General features: G+C 34.1%; 1 protein-coding gene across 4 annotated transcripts in view; it reads right to left on the bottom strand.

Moving 5' to 3' along the window:
• Positions 1–23,428, bottom strand: part of Alg9 (alpha-1,2-mannosyltransferase Alg9) — a 242,119-nt gene that overhangs the window by 14,686 nt on the left and 204,005 nt on the right. For all 4 annotated transcript variants that reach the window (XM_081769334.1, XM_081769336.1, XM_081769337.1 and 1 more), the window contains 2 exons: positions 11,873–12,002; positions 6,994–7,124 (listed from right to left, as the gene is read on the bottom strand). In XM_081769334.1, the coding sequence (XP_081625460.1) occupies positions 6,994–7,124; positions 11,873–12,002 (261 nt within the window). The remainder of the gene's footprint in view (positions 1–6,993; positions 7,125–11,872; positions 12,003–23,428) is intronic.

Here is a 23,428-nt window from a genome sequence, read left to right as displayed (position 1 = left end):
CGTGTATTTAGTTTTCTCTGCATTTCTTTCTATTGTTCTCATATCATCCCCTATTAAATTTACATCATCAGCGTACGCATAACCTGGTGAATTCCATTCAACTCTAGGCCCTGGTTGCTATCTTTGATTTTCCTTATAGCGTACTCCAGGGCAAAGTTGAATAATAATGGCGACAATGCATGTCCTTGTTTCAGGCCATTCTCGACGTGAAAGCTAGTGGCTAAACATTTTCCTAACCGGATTTTACTTTGGGATTCATTTAAACATGCCTTAATTAATCAAATTAACTTTTTCGGTATACCGAATTCTGTAAGAACGTTGTACAATATTTCTCTTCTAACCGAGTCGTAAGCCTTTCTAAAATCAATAAATAGTTAATGTACCGGGCTACTGTATTCCCACTTCTTTTCGAATATTTGGCGGATGGTAAATATTTGGTCGATAGTTGATCGATTTCGTCTAAATCCGCACTCATAATTTCCAATAATTTCATCTGCGTATGGGGTCAATCTTGCTAATAGAATGTTTGAAAGGATTTTATAGGATATTGACAGAAGAGAGATGCCTCGATAATTATTACAGTCAGTTTTGTCGCCTTTCTTGTGGATTGGAACAATGATTGATTCTTTCCACTCTTGTGGCAATTCTTCCTTGTTGTAGATAAGGAGGATGAGTTTGTGTATCTTGTTCCACAATTTTTCGCCTCCAGGTAAAATTAACTCAGCCGCAATTTCGTTTACACCCGGAGATTTGTGTTTGTTTAATTTCTTTATAGCAATTTCTACTTCTATTTGATTGGGTTCCGGAATATACGGTTGTGTGGTACGTATCTCCCTTTCTCCCCGCACATTAGTTTTTGGCTGCGTGTTAAGCAAATTGCCAAAGAAATCTTCCCATCTATTTAAAATGCTATCTGTATCAGTGATAACTGTTAAATGAGCTTTCTTTAATATAAGCACGAAGTTGATAGCCTTTCTTAAACTCGTTGATCCCTTTATATTTAAATACATGTCCCGAATGTTTTTATTTTTGCTATTATCTTCATGTTCCTTATTTTTAGCTTTCATAAAATTGCCTTTCCTTTGTTCTAAAAGTTTTGGATGTTTCCCGCCTGATGTCTATGAAATTTTGTGTAGTTACGTTATTCGGATTTTGTATCAAACGTAATTTTGCCTGTTTTCTCTTCTCTGCTAGTTCGAACCATGGTTTGTTCCTACGAATTTCCACGTGTCCCAATTTTTCTTTTGAGAGAGGATGCTTCGTAAGCAAAGCAAAGAATTCATTTGCTGGAATATTTTTCTCCATATTCTTAAGGTTACATCTGTTAACTAAAGAGTATATGATATGAGTCAGTTTTCTGTAACGATTTCCTGTAATGTTATTGAGATTATCATCATTTTGCTCAAATACGAGTATTGTTGCGTCATACATAATTGATATTTTTTCTTCATAGTTTTGGGGAAGTCATTATTTATATTATTATAAAATAATTCTAACGTTGATCTTTGTGGATGCCTAATTAGAAACATACCAATTATAAATATGCATGTATTCAGATTTCAGAATGTGTTCACGGCAGTGATATGTAATACTGATATGTACTACTATTTCATCTACATAGCCTAATAAATAATATACTCTATAGCAGGTTACCTCAGAAATCAGATTCATCTGCCGTAATATGAGTTTCATCTCCCTTCTCTAGAATAAGCCTCAAACCTGCCCATCATCCAATGTTGAAGACAACGAATGGCGTATTTAGGATTTTTTTTCGAGGGTCTATGTCCAACACAAGGAAGGAAGTGGGCAATTGCCCACCTGAGTTTGAGAATTAAATATATTTTAATTTATGCATAAATTGAAGTTACAATGGCAAGAATGCAGACCGATAAATCCTATATGATATGATACAAAAATTTAGGAGTGAATCTAACCCTTTATTCTATTTACACAAGAAAAAGGAAGCATCCTCTTGGCCTTCCTAATTTCCCGGGCTAATTATTCCCCCGTTTTGATTTTCCTTAATTCAAACATTTCCTTCTTTTAAAAATAACTAACCGATATAATTTTTCCTTTGTTATAATAACCAAAATTCTGTCATGTTGATATCCGCGCAAGTTGGTGTGGAACACCAGTTTCGCTTATCAACTCCTCTTAGTTTCGGTGTTACTGGTGACGGCCGACTTGAATCATAACTGACAACGGTCAATACAGTATGATAAGCGAAATGAAAGAAAGTAACATCAAGAAAAAGAAACAGAAAAGTAGAAAGGACGAAAGAAAGAACAAAAGGACGCAGTTCTTACATGGAATGAAATTTGACAAATACAGTATTACTTCTGAACAAAGAGCATAAGAAAATGGAAAGTCAATGACATTCTTAGAAATGGTAAGAAGGATTATTATTGTGCGTGGAATGCGAAAAACAAACAAATTTATCTCAGGGGGAGCTTGAGCCCAGTCCGATAATCCCCTAAATACGCCACTGAAGACAATTCTGCTCCCCTGATCCTCCACAGCATTGTTTTTCAACTTCATAAATATTTTGAACATCCCTTATATATATATATATATATATATATATATATATATATATATATATATATATATATAAAACATATGGGAATGGTCTTACCCGTCCCCCCCAATGTTGAAGACAGATTTGCGCCGATGATCGTTGCTGTACTTATCTCTTAAAGCTGGATTTTCTGAAGGTTCTGAGAATATTTTAGAATCCAAATACTTCCACATTCCTCATATTCTAGACAGGAAGCAATCTACTCAACAGTCAAACTGACATAACAGGATAAAGATTATTTAGTTTTACAAAAATACGAACACAGAATGCTAAAAAAAACATCTCAAAATATAAGAATTTTGTAACCAAAACTTTACATATTAAACTTTGAATATTAAAATAACATTCAAAGCCACTTTCTTCCCCACAATACACATTATTACTGGAGTTTTCAAAATGTGATATGTTAATTGTCCAAGCACCCAAATTTATTATGCATGTTGTTCCTTTGTCCTCAAATATCAAAATCATTACTGAGACAAACTTCAAAGCACTAGTCATTGCTAAAATTATGTTATCCTTCTTAGGCAAACTAAGTCATATGCTTTAGCATATAATACATAAACTGATATTATGCAGCAGCTAAAACATAATGATTAACTATTAACTATATGTAAAACCTGAAACTAAGAAGGAATTGGCTCCTGCCACTCTAATTCACGCCTCTGCTTCAAAATTATTTTAGATTACGTTTTCATTGTTTCACTTTGATTTCAAATTGTCATAAAATATAAAGTATTTGTTTTGACCAAAATTATACTTTATTATCATTAAATATTATTTCCTTCGATTTTAACGGAAATGTAAGTCCTACCCGCACTAAAACAACCAATCTATGATTTTATTACGTAACGAAGCATGGAATAGATTCTGATAATAAAATAGTGTAACCAAAATAAATGTAAACTAAATGTTAGGTATATTTTCAAGAAAGTACCTATTCGCGCTCACTGTCGACAAATTTCAACATAACAATGGAAGTCATGTATCTTTTTATAAGAGTTTTGGTTAATAACACCAACTAAGCATTTGTGAGTATACGCAAATATCTTAGAAAACTTATTGTTGATTGATCTTGGTAAATATATATAACAATAACTGTAAAATAACTTCTTTTTAGGAGTGCCATTACGTTGCTTTCACGTGTGGGCATTTCCACGAACAACACAAAATATCAAAGCGCGTACCGGAAGTTCGCTTAGGTCACGGTAGACAGTAGGTACCAGTTAATACCAAAAATATATTATATACCTTGAAATATTATTCATATTTCCCACAGAAGCTTTTGAAAATCACGTCGACATTTGTCGATAGTGGGCAGCAATGGGTTAAAATTCGTCTTTAGCGTATATTACCTAAACGTTGTGATTCAAACTCTGTGTTCCAAACCGTGTAGTCCAATGGTTATACACTCACCCTAGTTGGTATTTCTAGTCCAACACTAAGACAACTAATATACCGTTGGATAATTGTTAGTTTCTAAATAGGAACTAACAGAAATTAAACCTAGGAGATTTTACAAATTGGCTTTTGCCCTTCACAGGGATTGAACCCCATGAACGTTATACCTTTATTTTAAATGACTTATACTAAGGTGGAATGCCTCTATTAGCAAACTGATGGTGTTATTGAAGTTTGATTCACTAAACCTCCCGCCTCTCAAAAAATGGTCAGAAGGTAACATTTCTTTTGATTTCCACACACACATGGCATTCACCGTATTCATGGCAACTCTGAAAATATTGTGTCTTTGGAGAATCAAACATTCGTGACAGTTTTGAGAGGGCAACGACTACACCTTCCGTTCCCCACTTCCTCAACCCAAACTTGCATTAATCTGTGCAAGCATCTATACTTTTAGGGTTGAACATAACAATAATGTGATATATTTCTAGCAAGTAGGACCAACGTTACAATGGATTACAAAAATTACTTTTCCTTCAAAAGATTTTATTTCGAAATGAGCATCACATCCAATTGCACAGATAATTTAAAGTAAATATAGAGATCATAATGTTTTACCGTAATTAGATATCTCAACCCGTTGTCGAGATATAAAAACATGAGTAGAGATTGCTATACTGCCCAAATTGATAGTCGTAGAAAATTGTCTTTTAAAAATCTTGCTTTCATCTGTTTCTATAACTTACATCAATATTATTTGGCAGCTGTAATTACATTTTCTCTCAATATCATATATTTAAATAGTGTGCACTTCACAATTATTTGTCATACACCTGGAAAGAGTTGTGATACCAAATTGTTGTGAACGCTATTATGACTACGTTTATTGGAATTCATTTATGTAATTGGATATGATACTTACATAAGCACGTTTTCGAAGTAAAACCTTTGGATAAAAGTAATTTTCTCAATCCTTTGTAACTCTGTTCCCACTTGTTAGAAATACATCGTATCATGGTCACAGTACTCAACAGTAAAGCACTATTTCCGATGTGCTCTGATACGTCTATGTTAGCTGCGTTATTACTGTTGTAGTCTCCAAATTTTTGATGTTTTCCGATGTTTGTGAGACTGTAGCATATTTAGTTTGAAACTTAATAATAATTCCAATATTCTGTTTTCGTTTTACATGTAAATTTTAAATATATAGTAACTGACGTCGTGTCATTTTAAAGAAATTTTATATTGAGTAGTATAAATTAATTGAGCACTATTAATAATAGCACTACAATTAATAGTAGCAACACTATTAATAACTGAGTAGTATTAAAAAGTATGTGAAATAATGTCTACTGTCGATGATTGCATGTTACACAATTTCAGCCTTTTTTAAATCAATTAGCTTAGAAGTTACAAAAATGTATCAAGATAAATAGTCAACCACGTATACTATATATAAAGAGTACAGTTATTTTGAGTAAGTTTTCTTTTGTTTTTAAAAGTGCCATTTATACTATTACAAATAAAATGTAACATTGTAACTTCTATTGAAACGTTATATTAAAATACTAGCTGAACCTGCGCTCTCTACACAGCGCATCATTCGCATATGAGCATAAATATCCTTCTCATTCCTCACATCTGTACATGTCCCTTTACAGACACAAGTGAAAAAAAGTCTTGATTCAAAAAAAAAAAAAAAAAAATTCGGCAAGGCGTATCATAAAGGGAACCTCAATATTTCGCACCGTTTGCAAGATTTGAGCCTACTTCCGGTTGGAGTTTCTAATTCATGCATGACCAGTGTTTTCTTTCTTCTTGCACGCAGTATGTAATAAGCAAATACATTACATACGCAATTAATTATAATCACAGTTATATATGGTGTTCATTGGGCGAATCACTCCAAAAATAAAGATTCATCTTACTGGTTAAACTGGAGAAATGGTTATCGTTCCTTTTTCATTATTATTTGGCCATGAAATAAACGCCTGAGACATATGCAACCCCTATATACAACAGCGTGGTATTGGAATGTATAACGCGTAGGATATGGTGCTTTAGTTTTTTTTTTTTAATTTCAACGCTTCCATGCGTACCCTAAAAAATGTAATAAAGAAATAACGGCCATGTTTTTAAAATATTAAATTAGAACTGGACAATCTACGCAAAATTTCCAATCGATCAGTGAAAACGTCATCTTTCTAGAGCCTGTAGTTTCCGAGATCTCATTGTCGAAAGGATTGGCCACAAACATATAAATTTCCACAACATATAGTTTAAAAGAACTCGGAAGATGGAAGCACAATTTACGTGCATTGATTTTGGAGAAGGCTTATTAAAATACAAAGGCTTTGAACTACAATTTTATATCATAAACTTTATGAAAAAGATCTAGTTAACTGATTTATTTAAAGTACTCGTACTTAAAATGTTTGTCTCTGTTAAACGTGAAATCACACATAACCGTAAATGAAAGATTTGAAAGCCATAGTTATACGGTGGAGCTCGGGCGCTTTTAATTGCTATTGTAGCATTTTAATAGATAGATGACACATTGAAAAGTCGTCAATGGTATGACCAAGGGTCCCGATTTTTCAGTTACACAACTGATCATCGATTTTCTTTCTTTCTTTTAAATACGTAAGTAATATTTAAAATAAGTTGAATAATCACCTCTTTCTCAAAAACTTTGTATCACTAACCATAGCATGGGAAATAAAAAACGCATACATATTTCGTGCATTTGAAGATTGTTCGAAATTAGTGCAGCCAAACATGCTACTCAAAAGTAAAAGAAGAGAATCTTCAAGAAAGTTGCTGTGCAAGTTTTATTGAACATGACTGTACACTCTAAGGAGATTAATCTTACATAAGCAAACAACAACAGTTTCATATTCACATATACCTATTATAAAAGTTCTATTTAAAATTATAACGTGTATTGATGAACATTACAATAATAAACAAATTTCAACACTTAAGTAGAATGTCAATTTTCAAACACTTACTTTTCTGCATTTAAGAATGGTACAGATTGTATAATTGTCCAGTTTTCAACTTGATGAGAATAGCGAGGCTCATATTTTGACTCCTTATCTATGTCTAAGTCTACTAAAAAATGGCATAACTTGGTATCGACCTGTAAGAAATGAAGTTATTGTTAGTTACGCTGTCTTTGTAACTATTTTTTACAGAAATAATCTGTAATTGTCAAGAAATAAAAGTAAGTACATAGTCGTGCTGTATTGAGAATAGATAAGTAGATGTAAGACACAAATGAATCGGAGCATGAAATATGAAAAGCGATACAAAAGATACTTTATATGATCTTGTACAGAACATACATACACTCAAGATATTCAATAGGAGAACTTTCGAGAAAGAAGCGAAAAAAAAGTCAATAACAGTGACTTAAATGGTGGAGAGTAAGTAACTTATAACTCAGTAAGTAAGTACCTTCGAAAATATCCAACCTATACATACACTGACCGGCAAATTCAAAACATGACATTGATAGCATAATCGATATCTTGGTTTCTGTTCAATATTTTGACAATATGACACCACATACGGATAGACCATAAATGTATCAGGGTTGCATATTTTCAGGAGGAGTGTTGATGGATTCCATAACTTTCAAACTTTCAGAGCCAAATAAAGTAACTTTTATATGTTTCTAATTTAAGAGCTGATTTTGAAAATTCGAAGAGATATCAATACAGAATTACAAAAAAACAATTTTTGAATGTATTAATGGATGCATAATTTTAAGGGATAAAATTACAAAAACACATACCTTTTTTATTGATAAACTGATTTTGAAAATTCAAAGGAATATTAATAGAGAATTAAAAATAATTTCTGAAAGTATTTATGGATGCATAATTCTAAGAATGGAATTATAAAAATTTCAATATTTCAATTAATTATAAGCCAAGGCATATAACAAAATTTTTATAATGTTTTAAACCATCAAGAACATATGTAAAGCTGCACAATAATTACAACTTGGATTATTAATGACAAAATCTCTTTTCTTCGTTCATAATTAGAAAGAGCGACTTTTTTAAACTATTGATCGATGATAGTTTAATATAAACAAATGTCCATTGATTTTAAATAAAATGTTATTATATTGCACATCTTTTACAATTACATTAGTAAGAATAAACTTCTTTTGAGATTTCATATTAACAACTTGTTTTTTTTTTTTTTTTTTTTCTTTGGATAATTTAAAGTCATTTCATTTTTATAGGTTTATTTTTAAAAACAGCTTGTGGATATGATATCGATTATGAAGAGATTTCAAACTGTTCAATACTCCCAATCTTGTTTTAAAAAATCAACATGGTTCGTCATTTATCATATAGAAGATCTGTGTTTCCGGCTTTTATTATTGGAATTCATAAAAATCAATACACAACATAACTAATTAAAATTCTTCAATCACTTCCTCTGTCTTTGAATAATATATAAAATTCTTTTGAGCAATTAAAGCGTATAACAAATATTATTACCAGCTATAGCTTTTGCAAAGTCTACAACAATATTTATTTTTGTTCTTTCGTTTGCAGACAGGTTTTTTCTTCAACTACGGTTAATCACATACATTGGTCTATTTTTAATGAATTCTGGCTCATAATACCTTTCTATACTTCTATATGTTATTCTCTTAAATGCAATATAATCTTTATACATCTTAATATAATCATTATTAATATCTAAATTTCTATTTCCCTTGGGAACTTCATTTCTACTATTTTTCAAATATTATGTTCTTTCAATTTATCATCATCTTTGGTCAGATCTCGACTTCTATTAGTTCGGAATGTTACAACTAGAAAATCAGACATATCGAATTATTTTGAGTTAAATTGTGTAGTTATACCAAACTCAAAGATGTGCTTGTTGCTGCTTTTTGAATACATTGATACATATTAAATAAATACATGGTTTTTGGCTCTCTAAATGTTACTAATTTATTCTTGAAATCAGGTTCGTATTAAACTGTTGGCATTCTTATATTCATATTCGTCATTGTTATTTCCCCATTATAAGGTGCAGTGAAACTAACTTTAGATCCAGTCGATGTACAAAACATCATTAATTTCATTAGCTTTTGTAAATGTCATTCTCAATCCTCCTTTTTACATAATATCTTTATGATCACATTAAAAACCAAGTATCAACCTTGATGGAAACAGAACATGGAAAATCCTTTCTTAATCCTGATTTGTCATTTGTTTCGAAACCAGCTTGCTTTCAGTAGGGAATTTCTAATTTCGAAATTTTTAAAGTTAAAATTCCGGGCAATTTTTTGTTATCTATAATAATTCCATGCTTTCGAATTTCTATTTCACAGAAGAATAAAAATGATCTAAGTTTTATCATATCATTTGCACCAATGTTCCTCCAACCTGTGCATCTACAACTTCAAATTTTGATAAAAATAATCTGCTTTGTGAAGATGGATACACCCATCTCCAACCTCAAAATCGGGCTCTTTTAGGCTCATTCAAATTATTAAAAAGTCGTCTATTTGGTGTAAAGATTTCCAACTCATAGTTTTGAATATCCTCAATTTCTCTGTATTTATTTAACAGGAATTCTTCCTTTGTAATAACGTAGTTGTAGTTGCTACACCGAAATAATATAAATTAATCTTCATCAGTTATTGTTATTTTATTTTCATCTATCTATCTTTAGTTACGGGAAAAAATAAAAGATAAAATGATTTACAAATGGTTTTATGTTTAAACTCTGCATTAGTTATAAATGAATGCATAATTCTTATTTCTCTATGAGCATAATACTATCGTTATGTTATACGTAGATGCAAAAGAAAGTAACGATCATTTTAAACATTCCCCACAAATACATCGTTTTAAGCAGTGTTGGAAATTTTACAGTTTTTATCGTATCTTCAGAGTGAACTGAAATAGTAAATTGCTATATTCAACATTTTGATTTATTTGTCCATTGGAAACGATCTATCTCCTTAGATACGATAAGTTGCATATCTAAGCACTTTTCAAAATAGAGCCTTTATAAAAAAGTTAAATTTTCAATTTCTTGTAACTTTGCTCCTATTTATCAGAAATGCGTCGTATAATGGTTATGCTATCCGACTCTAAGTCACTTTCGATATGCATCGCTCCGTTCATCTTAACTGTTTTATTACTGTTGTAGGGTTCTCCGAAATTTGGATATTTGAGATATTTGGATATTTTTAAGCATTTTAACCCTTAGTTGGCAACACTGAATAAAAAAGTGTGGTTGTGAAATGTTTCATTTTACAGTAGATTTGAAATATGTAATAACCTGACGAAATTCTAATTAATAAAATAAAACTTTATATTGAAACGGCAACAATTAATTTGATTGTGTGGTCGAGTATGTCAAACTCTTTCGCACTGCTGATATTTGCTTGGTACAAAATTTCAGCTTTTTCTGTCAATTAGTTTAGAAGTTACAAGGAAGGGTCACTTTAAGTGGTTCATTTCAAGTGCCGAATTCGGTTCGCGTACCAACTATCTTCATTAGGCCTTAAATCATATTTCAAAAATCTGAAAGTGTAGAATAAAATATAATAAAAAAGAAAGAACAAAAGAAAATATATATTACACGTCTCACAGTGAATATGAGAAATTTATTTTTTCTTTTCTTTCTCAATTTAATATTTTCAGTGATAATGATTTAAGTGTGAATATTGTGTTAGTGAAATTTCATTTCCTTAGTAAAATTTTCGTAACTTTGTAGGTAATCGCCAAAGTATTGTTATAAAGTTCTACTCTAATTATTAAATTTTTATGCAATAATCATTACTGTTTTTACATTACGCTACTATATATATATATACATATATTTTTTTTTTGTTTGAAGCCCATATTCTAATGTAATTCTGTTCTTGTAATTTCCCGAGATTATATAGACACAACAACGAATCGAACCTTGTAATTACTGGTGGTAGTCTATATTCTATCCCTCCTTTTTTCTTTTTCTTTTTTGTAATTTGTTCGTAATATTGTAATTCAAATTTACCAGTAACAACCAACAGATAATTTCCTAGACCTGATTACTGTATTAAACCCCGGACGATGGTGTAACTTACATTCCTGTATTTGGGTTCGAATCCCCGGGTGTATCGTAAGTAAATCAATACCACCACACCCATAACCATTGGCCACCGCACCTCTAAGTGCTTTACAATTAATTTCCTGTACTTTTACCGAAACAAATACTGCAATAGTCATGAACGTTTCTTATTTATTTATTCTTACAGGAAATAAAGTAATTCAGAATTTACTGTACAATTACGTGAAAACAGCAGCTAACATAATATAACAGTAATAATAAAAACACGAAAATTGATTTCTTACAACAAGTAAAAGTTCGCGTCACACCTTTCACCTCAATGGGGTACAACAGTTGTGGAACACTGTGTTAGGGTCATGTATACTCCACCATTGGGACATCACAATTCGAGTGATTTTCCTTTATAAGTCCAAACTGGGACATTCCGCACATCTAGCCGCGAGAAACCTCAAGGATGAATCTGGGCCAGGAGTAATGAATTAATGCACCATACGCCGTTGGGGTGTATAATTTCGTGCGGTGACACAACATTGAAAACTGAGATCCACGGCCACGGACTCTGTACTCGCTTTCGTTATATTGATATCTTGCAACATCATGCAACATACAGAACCAATATATTCAATGTTTCAAAATTCAGCGTATAAAATGTATCACAACATACAACGTCTTAGATTTACTTCCTATATCTCAAATCATTTCCAATGATCTTGTTATATGAACAATAATGTTATCCTGCATTAATAGGCTATTATAAGCACAACGTACAAGATAAAATAAGGCATTACTTACATATCGAGAAGGTTCTTCTTGATTTTTATCGTTCATGTTTTCTGGAATAATTGCAGTGGCATTCGGTAATGAACTGTACATTTGCGGTAACTGCCCTTTAAATTCTGATTTAATAAACTGCAAGTTCCAACTACAGAAAGAATCAGGAAGATAAAACATTTAATACGTTTGATTAGTGAATTTCTTAAAATTGAAAACAATCATCTAAACATTTGAATGAATTAGAAATTTTAACTATACATTTAACACAAACTACTTAAAATGGCCAGCCTATAACCAAAGATATAAAATATTGATTATAATACTTAAATATACTTAAAATGCATTATTAGTTTCTCATTTATATGAAGACTACATAAAAATACAACATAGTAATCGGTTGTTCGCTAAATATTGCCCATGGTCTGACTTCCTTGGGGATGATTGTCTGAATATTCTGCTCAAAGGTAGGCTCTTGCTCATTTACCTTAGGCAACTAAGCGAGGCATTAGGCCATTGAATAAAGATACAAGTATGTTGGACAGTTTATTTCCCTGTGGTTCAAATAAGTACACGGAAAATAGGGATCTGAGGCGAATGAACAGAAAATAAATTAGGAATCAACGTATTCTCGCTGTCTTCTCTCTACTTTCACCGTTTCCTATCTAAACCTTACATTTGAAGCATATAACATGAGACACTTAGTAGTAGACCCCTTTTATACTGCAGTGACGATTGTTAATAAGTATAAACTTCAGTTACTGACAACATCTACCTGAGTGGAGAATGGCCAGAGGATTTTCTTGATGTTACAATGATTGCATTACCTAAGAAAAAGCAAGCAAGGAAATGCAGTAATTACAGAATCATTAGCCTTATGTCCTACATTGGAAAGATTATTGTGCACATACTGAACAGGTGGCTGGAAAATAAGATAGAAGAGATCCTGCAGGAAGGTCAATTTGGATTCCGGAAAGGAAAAGGTACCAGAGATTGTATTGGGTTGATGAGAATTATATCAGAACGAGTTCTTGACGTAAGGGAAGACATAAGCTTCCCCCTTCATCGGCTGGCAAAAACCGTTTGACCGGGTCAATTGGACCGAACTTGTGAAAATACGCGTACTTAAAAGAATCAGGTCAATTGGAGAGACCGACTACTTATTCGCAACCTTTGCATAGGATAATGAGTGAAGCTGCATTTGAGTCAAGAAAGATAGTGTGCAGATTGCAAGAGGAACCAGACAAGGATGCAGCATGTCACCTCAATTATTCAACAGTGAATGTTTAATGAAAGAAGCACTAATAGGAATTGCTGATTTCAAATTAGAGCTAAATCAATAACAAGGTCAAGTATGCAGATGATACTGTTATTATAGACAGAATCGAAGGACTATACAAGATGATGGATAAAATAGTTGACGCTAGGAAACAATATGGAATGGAAACCAACGTCAAAAATTAGAAAGTCATGAGAATATTCTGTGGAAACGTACTCTTATGGATCAGAGTAGAGCAAAAAGAACTTGAGAAGATTGATCATTTCAAATATCTGCAAAGTATTTTGACGAGAGGCCTGCAGCAAAGAGATAAGGTCAAGAATTGTCGTAGCCAAAGTACCACTCAACAAGAAAAGATCATTCTTAAGTAACAGGCTTAATATTGGACTAAGCAAGAAACTGGTCAAGTGCTGCTAAATATGGAGTTTTCCACTGTATGGTTCGGAAACTTAGATTTTACGGAAGTTAGAGAAGAAATATTTAGAGAGCTTCGAAATGTAATTTTGGAGGAATACGGAGAAAATAAAATGGACGGAGAGAGTAATAAACAAAAATATTAAATATTTTAAAACGGGTAGGAAAGAAGACAACGCTTTTAGCAGGTATCCTTTGTAGGAAGGTCAATTGGATTGGCCAAATCTTGCGAAGAAATTGTCACCTTCATATGTCATAGAAGGAAAGATGGAAGGAAAGCGAGGAGTAGCAAGAGCACGACTGATTGATGATTTTGAAAAATTGAAGAAATATTGGAAGAGAGAAAGCTGAAGATCGAGAAATGTGGAAGAAACATTTCCGGGCCCAATCCTAAGAAACAAGAAAACAACCCTCATTAGTCTTAGGACCTTCCAACAGGTAAAGTACTTAATACTAACGCGGTTGATATGGATTCAATCAACAAATAAATGACCTGAACATCAAAATAATTTAACATGTAAAATATGTTAGATAACATCGTTAGGTGATCGTATGTATTACGTCAAACGAGTAGAACAGAGGCATGTGTGGAACCGGGAACAGGGCATGATGCATGATGGGAGAATTTTTTAATTTGAAAGAGGGCAAATCATGGGTAAGCAGTAAGCTGGCGCAAATGACCAACGTGTTAGATGTATTCAGAGGATCCTATAGAACTAATGGCAAAACAACATCCGCGAAGAGTATGTGACAGTGGCCGGAACAGAAGCATAAGTGACAGGGAGCACCAAGCATTGAAGAGGATTGTCACCAACGGGGTAGAATAAAAGCAGCGAAAGTGACTCAAATAGCACTAGAAACAGCCTATTGCGACAGTCAGTCCAACGATACTGTATAAGCGCGGTCGATTAGAAATTTCCAAACCGCTGATCACTGCCAACAACACTATACGGCGAAGAAAATGGTGCCACGAACACGCGTAGTTCATCCCGATGATCGAAAATGCATAGTAAATTGTCTTTCATTTTATTTCCAACAATAGGAGATTTATGAACAGCGGACAGCCAAATAAGTATATGTTTCGAACTGTCTCCTCCTGCAATGAAACATAGCGGCCACTTAGTGATACTGTGAGCTATGATTTCCTTATATATTCCATAGTTTCTGCGTTTACGCTCACAGAAAGCATTACTAAAATGATTACATGGTCATTTTAGGTGATTATGTGAATCTTATGATTCAGATGTTGTTTCTAAGTAGTAAGGCAATTTTCCAAGATGACACTGCAGCAATTCACTGCTGGAGACGATAATGTGTGGACTATTCTTCAACATCAGGATAAATTACATCTTTCCTGGTTCACCTAATCACGATCCTTAACCTATTAAACATCTATGGTCAATTCTACTGCACAGACTCCAAATTAATATCAGTCTCCATCCTCGCTGACGGAACTAAATGTTACACTGCATGCGGAATAGTAGAGAATTCCTCTGGAAACAATTCATGGTATGTATTCCTCCATTCCACAAACAAACACACACACACACACACACATATATATATATATATATATATATATATATATATATACATACATATATATATGGGTAATTCTCAAAATAGGGGAGAAAATGCTGTCTCCAGTTAATATTTTTTAAACCAAGGACACTAATTGCTCAAAAATTGAAATATATGTGTAATTCAGTTCCTTCAACAATGCCATGTACATTTCTTATTTAAAATGTACTATTTGTAGAAAATAGCTTGGTACGAAATTTAAAAGTAAATGGAGAATGTCATTAGCATGGCTGTAACCAACTACATTTTCACAGTTTTTGGTTCTTATAAAGTAGCTGTTTGTATCCGTACTCCTTTGATATTAAGCGACAACTTTTAGGCAACGTTCAACTTTACTGAGCTTCAAACACAGCTTTGAGTCTTAATGTATTCTTATTTTACAGACTTTAAAAATTTTGTTCCCATTTCTGCAGTCGTCAGCAAAGGCGCATTTTAAATTGATATGCCGTTCGCTGGAAAGAGAAATATGACCTGGCAACCATGCGACTAGAACGGTTATCGTGTGTCATTTGTTGGTCAGTGCAGTTGGAGCGAAACTGTTGCCCAAGATAGACATTACATAAGTATTTGTATGATTTTCCGGCAGGGTGGCAAAATAGATTGTCAACAGTGTGGAGACTGTGGAAATCAAAGTATTTATTGTGCAATATTGTTTCTGTAAATTAATACATTAGGAACTTAAGGTATTCAAGTAATGTATTTAATAATTTGTGAAAGGGGTTGTTGTACAAGCTCGATTAAATGCAATTTTGTCATTAGCATGGAAATTTTGGCGTTAATTTATATTCTCTTGTAATTTATTTAATTTGAGGGTTTATTATTGCTTTCCTGAGAGTATTATTTGTTTTTTAAAATAAACTTGCCTTGTTACGTGATTGACAGGCACGTACCCAGAAATTGTTTTTGGGGAGGATCCAGAACTTTACCTACGGATTCTAATTCATAGTAGGAATTTAAATTACACAAAAAATGTTGACTAAATTTTAAGTCGATGAATTTTAATTTTCAAAACTAGCGGGATCAAGAAAGAGGAGTCAAGACGGGCAGTGGGGATTATACCCAAAGAAAATCATTTAGGTGTTTTGGGCCTATATCTGAGTTTTCTATAGAAGCTCTTTTCTATTAGTACATGACAAAGGATGTCTGTTTGCTTTGTGTTTGAACTTGTATTAAAAGAGAATTAAAGGTTAATGTGTAGTGTCCATGTAGCCAGTGAATTGCACACTATGTACCGTACAAAGGAGCATTTAAGTACGTCGCAGAAAGTTTCTTTCAAAATGGCTTAGAACTTCGATTTGATATTCTAATGTATTTCATACAAACCCTAGATGTTAGATGTTAAACATATTTTATTAAAATCTATGTAGAGTGCATTGGAAGTAATTCCTTTTCTAGATCAAATTTCAGAAATAAATAAAACAGATCGTCATCGGGATCGTTTCAAAATCATCGAGAAAATGATACTAAAGATATGCCACTGACTTGATCCCTAGTCTTCCGTTGCAAGCGCTGCTATCGGCTGAAGGAATTCCACTCGCTTTCTCTCGCTTAGCAACAGCTGGACCCTTATTGGCTCAACGCGTGGGTTTGTGAGGTTGTGAGCTTTAGTTCGCATTTTTGACACGGCTCAAGACATTTTGGCAGCACAACAGATCTATGTAATAGCTAGTAGCATAAATTTAAACTTGCATGTGAGGTGGTATCTTGATTTTAGAAGATCATATATGCGTAAGTGCTGGGAATATGTTTTCCAAAGAATTATAAAAATACATTTGTGTATCATACCCTTGTACATTTATTGAATATCATTGTCTTGCGGACAACAAGAAATAATTACCGAAGTGACAGTGAGAAAAACAAAATAATAAATTATGACCGATACAATGACTGTTCCTAAGAAATTTCGCTAATTGACAACGTGACTCCTGAAAAAATGGACAGTAAAAGCTATAGTTAAAAGCCAAAATGAGAAATACAAACCAAAAAGTATAAAAGAGCGTGTTCCGAAAAATTAATTCTGATGAATGCCAATGTAAATTTTGAACGTTTATAGCGAGTTTTATTGACCGAAGAACCTTTAACACTAATCTTCTACTTTCTGATAAAACTTTAATAGATAATACAGTGATGATATATGTTTAAAAATACATAGCGTATTAGATTAATGTGTACAAACAAAATAAGGGCAAACACATGATGCTAAAAGAAGAATGTCTCTGGAACTTTGGCCAAACGCCCATAGTTTCGGAGATTTGGGCTGCCGAAAGCATGAAAAAATGAATTTTAGAGACCCCTTTATTAAACAACTATCCAACATAGTGTGTGCGTCTTAATAAATCACTTAGGAAGTCCTACAGGTTATATTTAAAAATGCGTGTTTCAAAACTGTTCGATGCGTGTAGAAGAGGTTTCTGCAACAATAACCAATAATGAAATAATGTTGGTTCATCATCCCTTTGGGGAATCCCTTGCGCACACATCGCAGTTGGAAAATCCATTTTTAAATCGAATTGGTATGTTTCCTAATTGATTTATTAATCAGCACTCCGTATGTTCGATAATGTTTAAAACAGAGGTATCTGAGATACATTTTCCCACGCTTCAGGCAACCTCTAACTTCAAAACTGAGATTTCGGACAAAGTTTGTTTCCTTGTTTTTAGATCAAGTATCTCCCCGTATATATTTTTACGCCTTAATATCAAACTTTATTTATTTCTGATTTTGCAAATAGTCGTAGTAAGAAATACAGTTTCTAATTGGTTTCGGTCATGGGTATGAATTTTTGCTGTAATTTTTAACTTAAACTTCAGCAAAGAAAAATAAAAATTACAACACAAATTGACACCTACGACCGTAATTAACCAAAGAGTAGATTTCTAACTATTACTATTTGCAAAATCACATAGCACACCACTTTCTATTGGCTATTGTGTGTATTTTGTCATTAGCATGGAAAAATGTCATTAGCATGGATTAATATTTCAAGTGAAAACAAATAACATTTTTTAAAAACTAAAGTTATGCAGATTAAGCTCTGCTTAGTATCAAAACATACTTCTAAACTGTATCTGAACTTACTGAAAGAAAATGAATGGTATTTAAAAATATACGTTTTTAGCACTTTTATTCCTCAATTTTGCCGCTAATTTGAGAATTACCCATTTACATACATACATACATACATACATACATATATATATATAGTGGCGGATCCAAGGGGGGACTATAGGGGCTATAGCCCCCCCTTGACGCTCAGATATACACTGGATAAAATGGACTTCAATCCTGCTTTACACTGGATAAAACGGCAAAATATGGTTTAGCCCCTCCTTTGATCATATCCTGGATCCGCCCCTATATATATATATATATATATATATGTATGTATACATATATACAGAAAATTCAGAAAAAAATGGATGCAATATTTTTACATTACAATACCAACATCACATGGTTTTACAAAAGAAATAGCATATACACAAAACAATACACTTGATATTCTTTAAAAGTATACGGATAAGTCATAATTTTCGCAATATTCAAGTAGTACAACATACCTGTATTTACTACAGTACAATGAAAGCAGGTTAGCGTTCAAATATAGCCCTTCGTGTTGGACTATCTACGGCCACCTTCCTGGAGTTTCTCTATTCCATGTCGAAATCACATCTTGCCCTTAGAGGCAAAGAAGTCAGTCACTGCTGTTTCTATCTCTTACTGGTTTGTGAAGCATTGTAATTTCAGAAAGTACACCATGAACCGAAGGACTATATGCCGGGTGTGGCATCAGTTCGATGTCATCAAGTTCCTGCAACTCTGTACGTTTTCCGAGCCGAGTGTAGTTTTGAGTTATACTGTTGTAGTACAGCACGTTTTCGGTTCACCAATACAGGATATTTTTGGCGTAGAGCAGCATACATCCCCTCAAATTGTTCGGAATAAAGGTCAGCACTGATTGTACGACCGCTAGAAATGAATTCGAAGTGAGTTACCCCTTCGTAGTCCCACCACGCACAAAGCATGACTTTATGCTCGAAATGGCCCTGTTTGACGACCTGTTCTAGAAGATTGGCCCTTGCTCAACCACTGTTTTTGTACAATCGGATTTGGAAAAACACCTACTTTTCGTCTCATGTGACAATCCATTTCAGGAAAAGCACACTACATAGATTCTGCAGCAGGGAATGCGGCGTAGGATCGAAACTGCGTAGCATCGAAACTGCGTACGATCGAAAAATTCAGCTCAAAACCTGTTTCGATCCTACGCAGTTTCGATCGTACGCAGTTTCGACGCTACGCAGTTTCGACGCTACGCAGTTTCGACCGTACGCAGTTTCGATCCTACGCAGTTGCCCTGAAATAATTTAAGTTTTAATCATGCGCTCAAAAAATATATTTTTTTTCTCTCTCTTTAATTTGTTTAACCTGTGCAGCTATAAATTAGGGTTATATTCATGGACTCCACACGACCTAAACTGCGTAGGATCGAAACTGCGTACGGTCGAAACTGCGTAGCGTCGAAACTGCGTAGGATCGAAACTGCGTACGGTCGAAACTGCGTAGCGTCGAAACTGCGTACGATCGAAACTGCGTACGGTCGAAACTGCGTAGCGTCGAAACTGCGTAGGATCGAAACTGCGTAGGATCCACACTGCAGGTAGGATGGACAAGTTACAGGCGTATGGATTGAGAATCAATTATGATTTGTAATGATGACTATGTCAGAAGTGTAATACTAACTTTGAAACAGCTTCGACGGAATATAATGTAAAATAGTTATGTAATATGAAGAATTTAAAGTAATGAAGAATATGATGTATAATGAATATTGAAGGATAATAATAATAATAATGTTTAACGAATATTTCGATTGTAAAGATATTATTTCTAAAGGCTATCAGAAAGTTAGAGAAACAAAAGTCAGATAAAGATTCATATGCTGTTCTGTGTGTACTTGTCTGCGTAATATGAATGAAAATTTATATGATTTTATGTACAGCTTAACGACCTAATCACCAGTTATTCATATGTATGTCAACAACGTTACAATATTGTACTTCGCTTTGGGAGTTTCTCATTTGTACGCTGAACCTCAAATCGATTTATAATTGGAACACGTACCCGTGGGGGTAGGAGCATTTCAATGTATTCCGTTACATTTCACAAAAATATTTTTAACCGTAAAAGATTCGAAATTAAACTACTATTCAAATAGAGAATAAAATTACGAAAGTTTACAACTATTACTGGAAATCAATGCTGTCATCCATTTTGAACATTTTAAAAGAACATAGTTTCTAATGTATTGAAATTTCATTTCTTATGAATAGTTTGAAACGTTGTAAATAGTTGTAAAGAACCTGCAGAAAATTCGTCAAAATCCTCCTACAATGGGGAAGCCGTGTTAGACATGGAGTTAGTGGATGCAGATGGTGGCATTGGAAAAGTCCGGGTCTCCCGAGCACAGTGGTGATATCAAAAACCGGGCCCCAGCCATGAGGCTCCAGAAAAATGGGGTCCCGAAGTTTTGGGCGCGGGTTCTTTCTATACGCCTATTAAACATGGAATTGTATGTGGGTGGGTGGTGAAGTTTTTAAATGTTCGGGTCGTCTGAGCACAGAAATCGTCGTGTTAACGTCAGAAATTGGGCCCTTGTCTCAAAGGTCCAAAAATGGTGTCCCGAAATTTTGAGCTTGGCTTCATAATATTTTTCTTTTAAGCATGGAGTTATTGGATACATATTGTGGTGTTGGAAAGCTCCGGGACCTGAGACTCCAGAAATGAGATCCCAAAAGTTTGGGTTCAGGTCTCTTTTATTTGCGTATTTAACATGGTGTTGTACTATAGTGTTAGCGTTTGAAAGGTCGGGGTCGATTAACGAAAGCGGTAATGTCAGAAATTGGGCCCTGGCCTCGAAGCTCCAGAAAATGTGGTTCCGAAATGTTGGGCTTGAGTCCACTCTATTTCTCGTTTCAGCATGGAGTTGTTGCATACAGATGGTGACGTTGGAAAGATCCGATTCCCCTCAGCACAGTGGTGGTCAGGAACCGGGCCCCCAACATGGGGCCCCAGAAATGGAGTCCCAATGTTTTGGGCATGAGCCCCTTCTATACGCCTATTAAACATGAATTGTTGTACGAAGGTAAAAAACTTGTATCTTCGTAAAAAAAAAAAAAAAAAAAAACTTGTATCTTCCTTATAATTATTAGATAATAATCTCAGCTCCTAAACACGTATAAAAGATACCGAAGTTATATTTCAGCAAAAAACAATTACCATAAAACATCTCTTTGCATGTGTAATGACTGAAATGTATTATACTTTGCTTCCCTCCCAAATAAATAAATAAATAAATAAACGATTACAGTCGATAAGCGTAAATCTGGCAGAACCTATTTTCCGAAATCTAAAACAAATCACGCAGATTGTTTATTGCTTGTTCGCGATTGTCCACATCACATTTTCGGTTTTTCATTGTATGTAATTAACTATACCATAACAGAAATTCCCGCTACGAACAAATTACACGTTAGGTATACGCCTATGTGTCTCGTCTCGAGGACTTCCGGGCCGCAGTGGCTTAGTGGCAGAGGGTTCACACATGCTGCGGGGCCCTGGTTCTATACCAACTTGCGCAAAGTGGGGTTTGTGGTGAACAAACACCGTGTGTGAGGGTTTTCTTGGAGTTTCCCTTTCCCACAACTCTTTCATTTCACCATTCCATTTATTCTCATCATCTGCGTCTCCTTTAGTCTACCCAGGATGACAGTCGGACATAAAACTTAAAGATTGCATTTTCATTTTCACATTTGGAGACCCTGTATCTGTGTTCCTTGAGTGCCCCAAATGCTAAATAATAATGGGTTGGAAGGCCCATGAAGTTTAGTACCTGGTACACTCATTATCTCAACTTGCCCAAAAAGTTAAGGGCTCACGTTAAGTTAACGCCCCAAAACTTTGATTTTCACACCTTATTAACTATATTGGCCCAAAAGATGAAATTTGTTAGCCCATCGATCTTTATCTCGACTAGCCCAGAAAGTTGGGAGGCTCTGGTGAAGTTAGCCCCCAAATTTTCGGCGCCTATATCATATTAACTATGGGAGAACGAAAGCTGAAATTTGGTAGCCTATCCAGCCCGTAGACAGTACTATGTAGGCCATTCATTCTCTGGACCAGCCCAGAAACTTTGGGGGGGGGGGGGCTCACGTTAAATTAGAGCCCGAAATCTTTGGCGCGCATATCTCATTAACCCTTTCGGGACAAAATCGATTTTGGGGTTTTTGGTAGACTGATTTATTGCCCAAACACTGTTATCCCGATTGATATCGTTTACGTCTTGTATTTTAGAAGAGGGACATGGCTATTTTTTGGTGTAAGTTAGATTGCAGTGTTGCTAACGGGAGGGATTATTGAAAAAATGTAGGAGTGAAATTAAAAAAAAAAAAAATCCCTAGCCGAATTTCATGATTTTTTCTAGCTGGGAACACCGAAGCCACAGGGGTTCAAGTCACCTAAAAAGAATTTTCTGGTATGTTGACAAGGTACAGTAAAAACCTGAAGTCGCTGGCTGCCATACAAAGAGAGAAAGAAAAAAACTCTCTCATAATACACATCAAATTTTGGCACTTCTTACGCGTCAGAAGCAAAAATCAGCATACATGGTGGTTCACCGTCTTCCCTAATTATTCAATCGTGCTCCTCTATGGTGCGTTTTGTAGGCCAAAAATGATTCCAGACAGTTGTATGTTGGTTTGAATATAGCCAAGGACACTGAAATAATAGGGGGGAAAGGATAAACTTCCCAAATTTTTTACAAACAATTACAATTAACATTTTCTGTAGCTGGCAACATTGCTACCACTCAGAAGCAAACAATTTTAAAGTAATCTTTGGCCCACCAATAATATATTCAGCTAGTATCATGATGATATCTCTCAAATTAAGCATGTAATTTTAAAAAGTATATCATTTTTCCTAGAAAGTCACTATTATCCTTAAAATTATGTAATATGGTATACTGTAAGACCGGAATTGTAGTGTCCCCAATTATCCAAGTGAAACTTTTTATAGTGCGTTGTGTAAGTCAAGGATGAGGCTTCCAGAATCTGGTATGTTCGTTCCAATGTAGCCAATAGAAGAGAAAGAAATAAGAGGCAAATTTTAGAAGGGAAAAAAGGAAATTTTTACCCAAAAAAGTCTGGAAATAAATAGTTCTATGGCTGGAAATACTGCTAAGAGACAGATGCAACTATCTTCAAATAAACCTTAGCCCACCACTAATATATCCTGAAAGTAT

This window comes from Thermobia domestica, chromosome 8, assembly GCF_964235325.1.
Source record: "Thermobia domestica chromosome 8, izTheDome1.hap1.1, whole genome shotgun sequence".
Classification (NCBI taxonomy): Eukaryota; Metazoa; Arthropoda; class Insecta; order Zygentoma; family Lepismatidae; genus Thermobia; species Thermobia domestica.
Note: the sequence above shows the minus strand (reverse complement) of the source record. Positions and strands in the feature narration are given on the sequence as shown.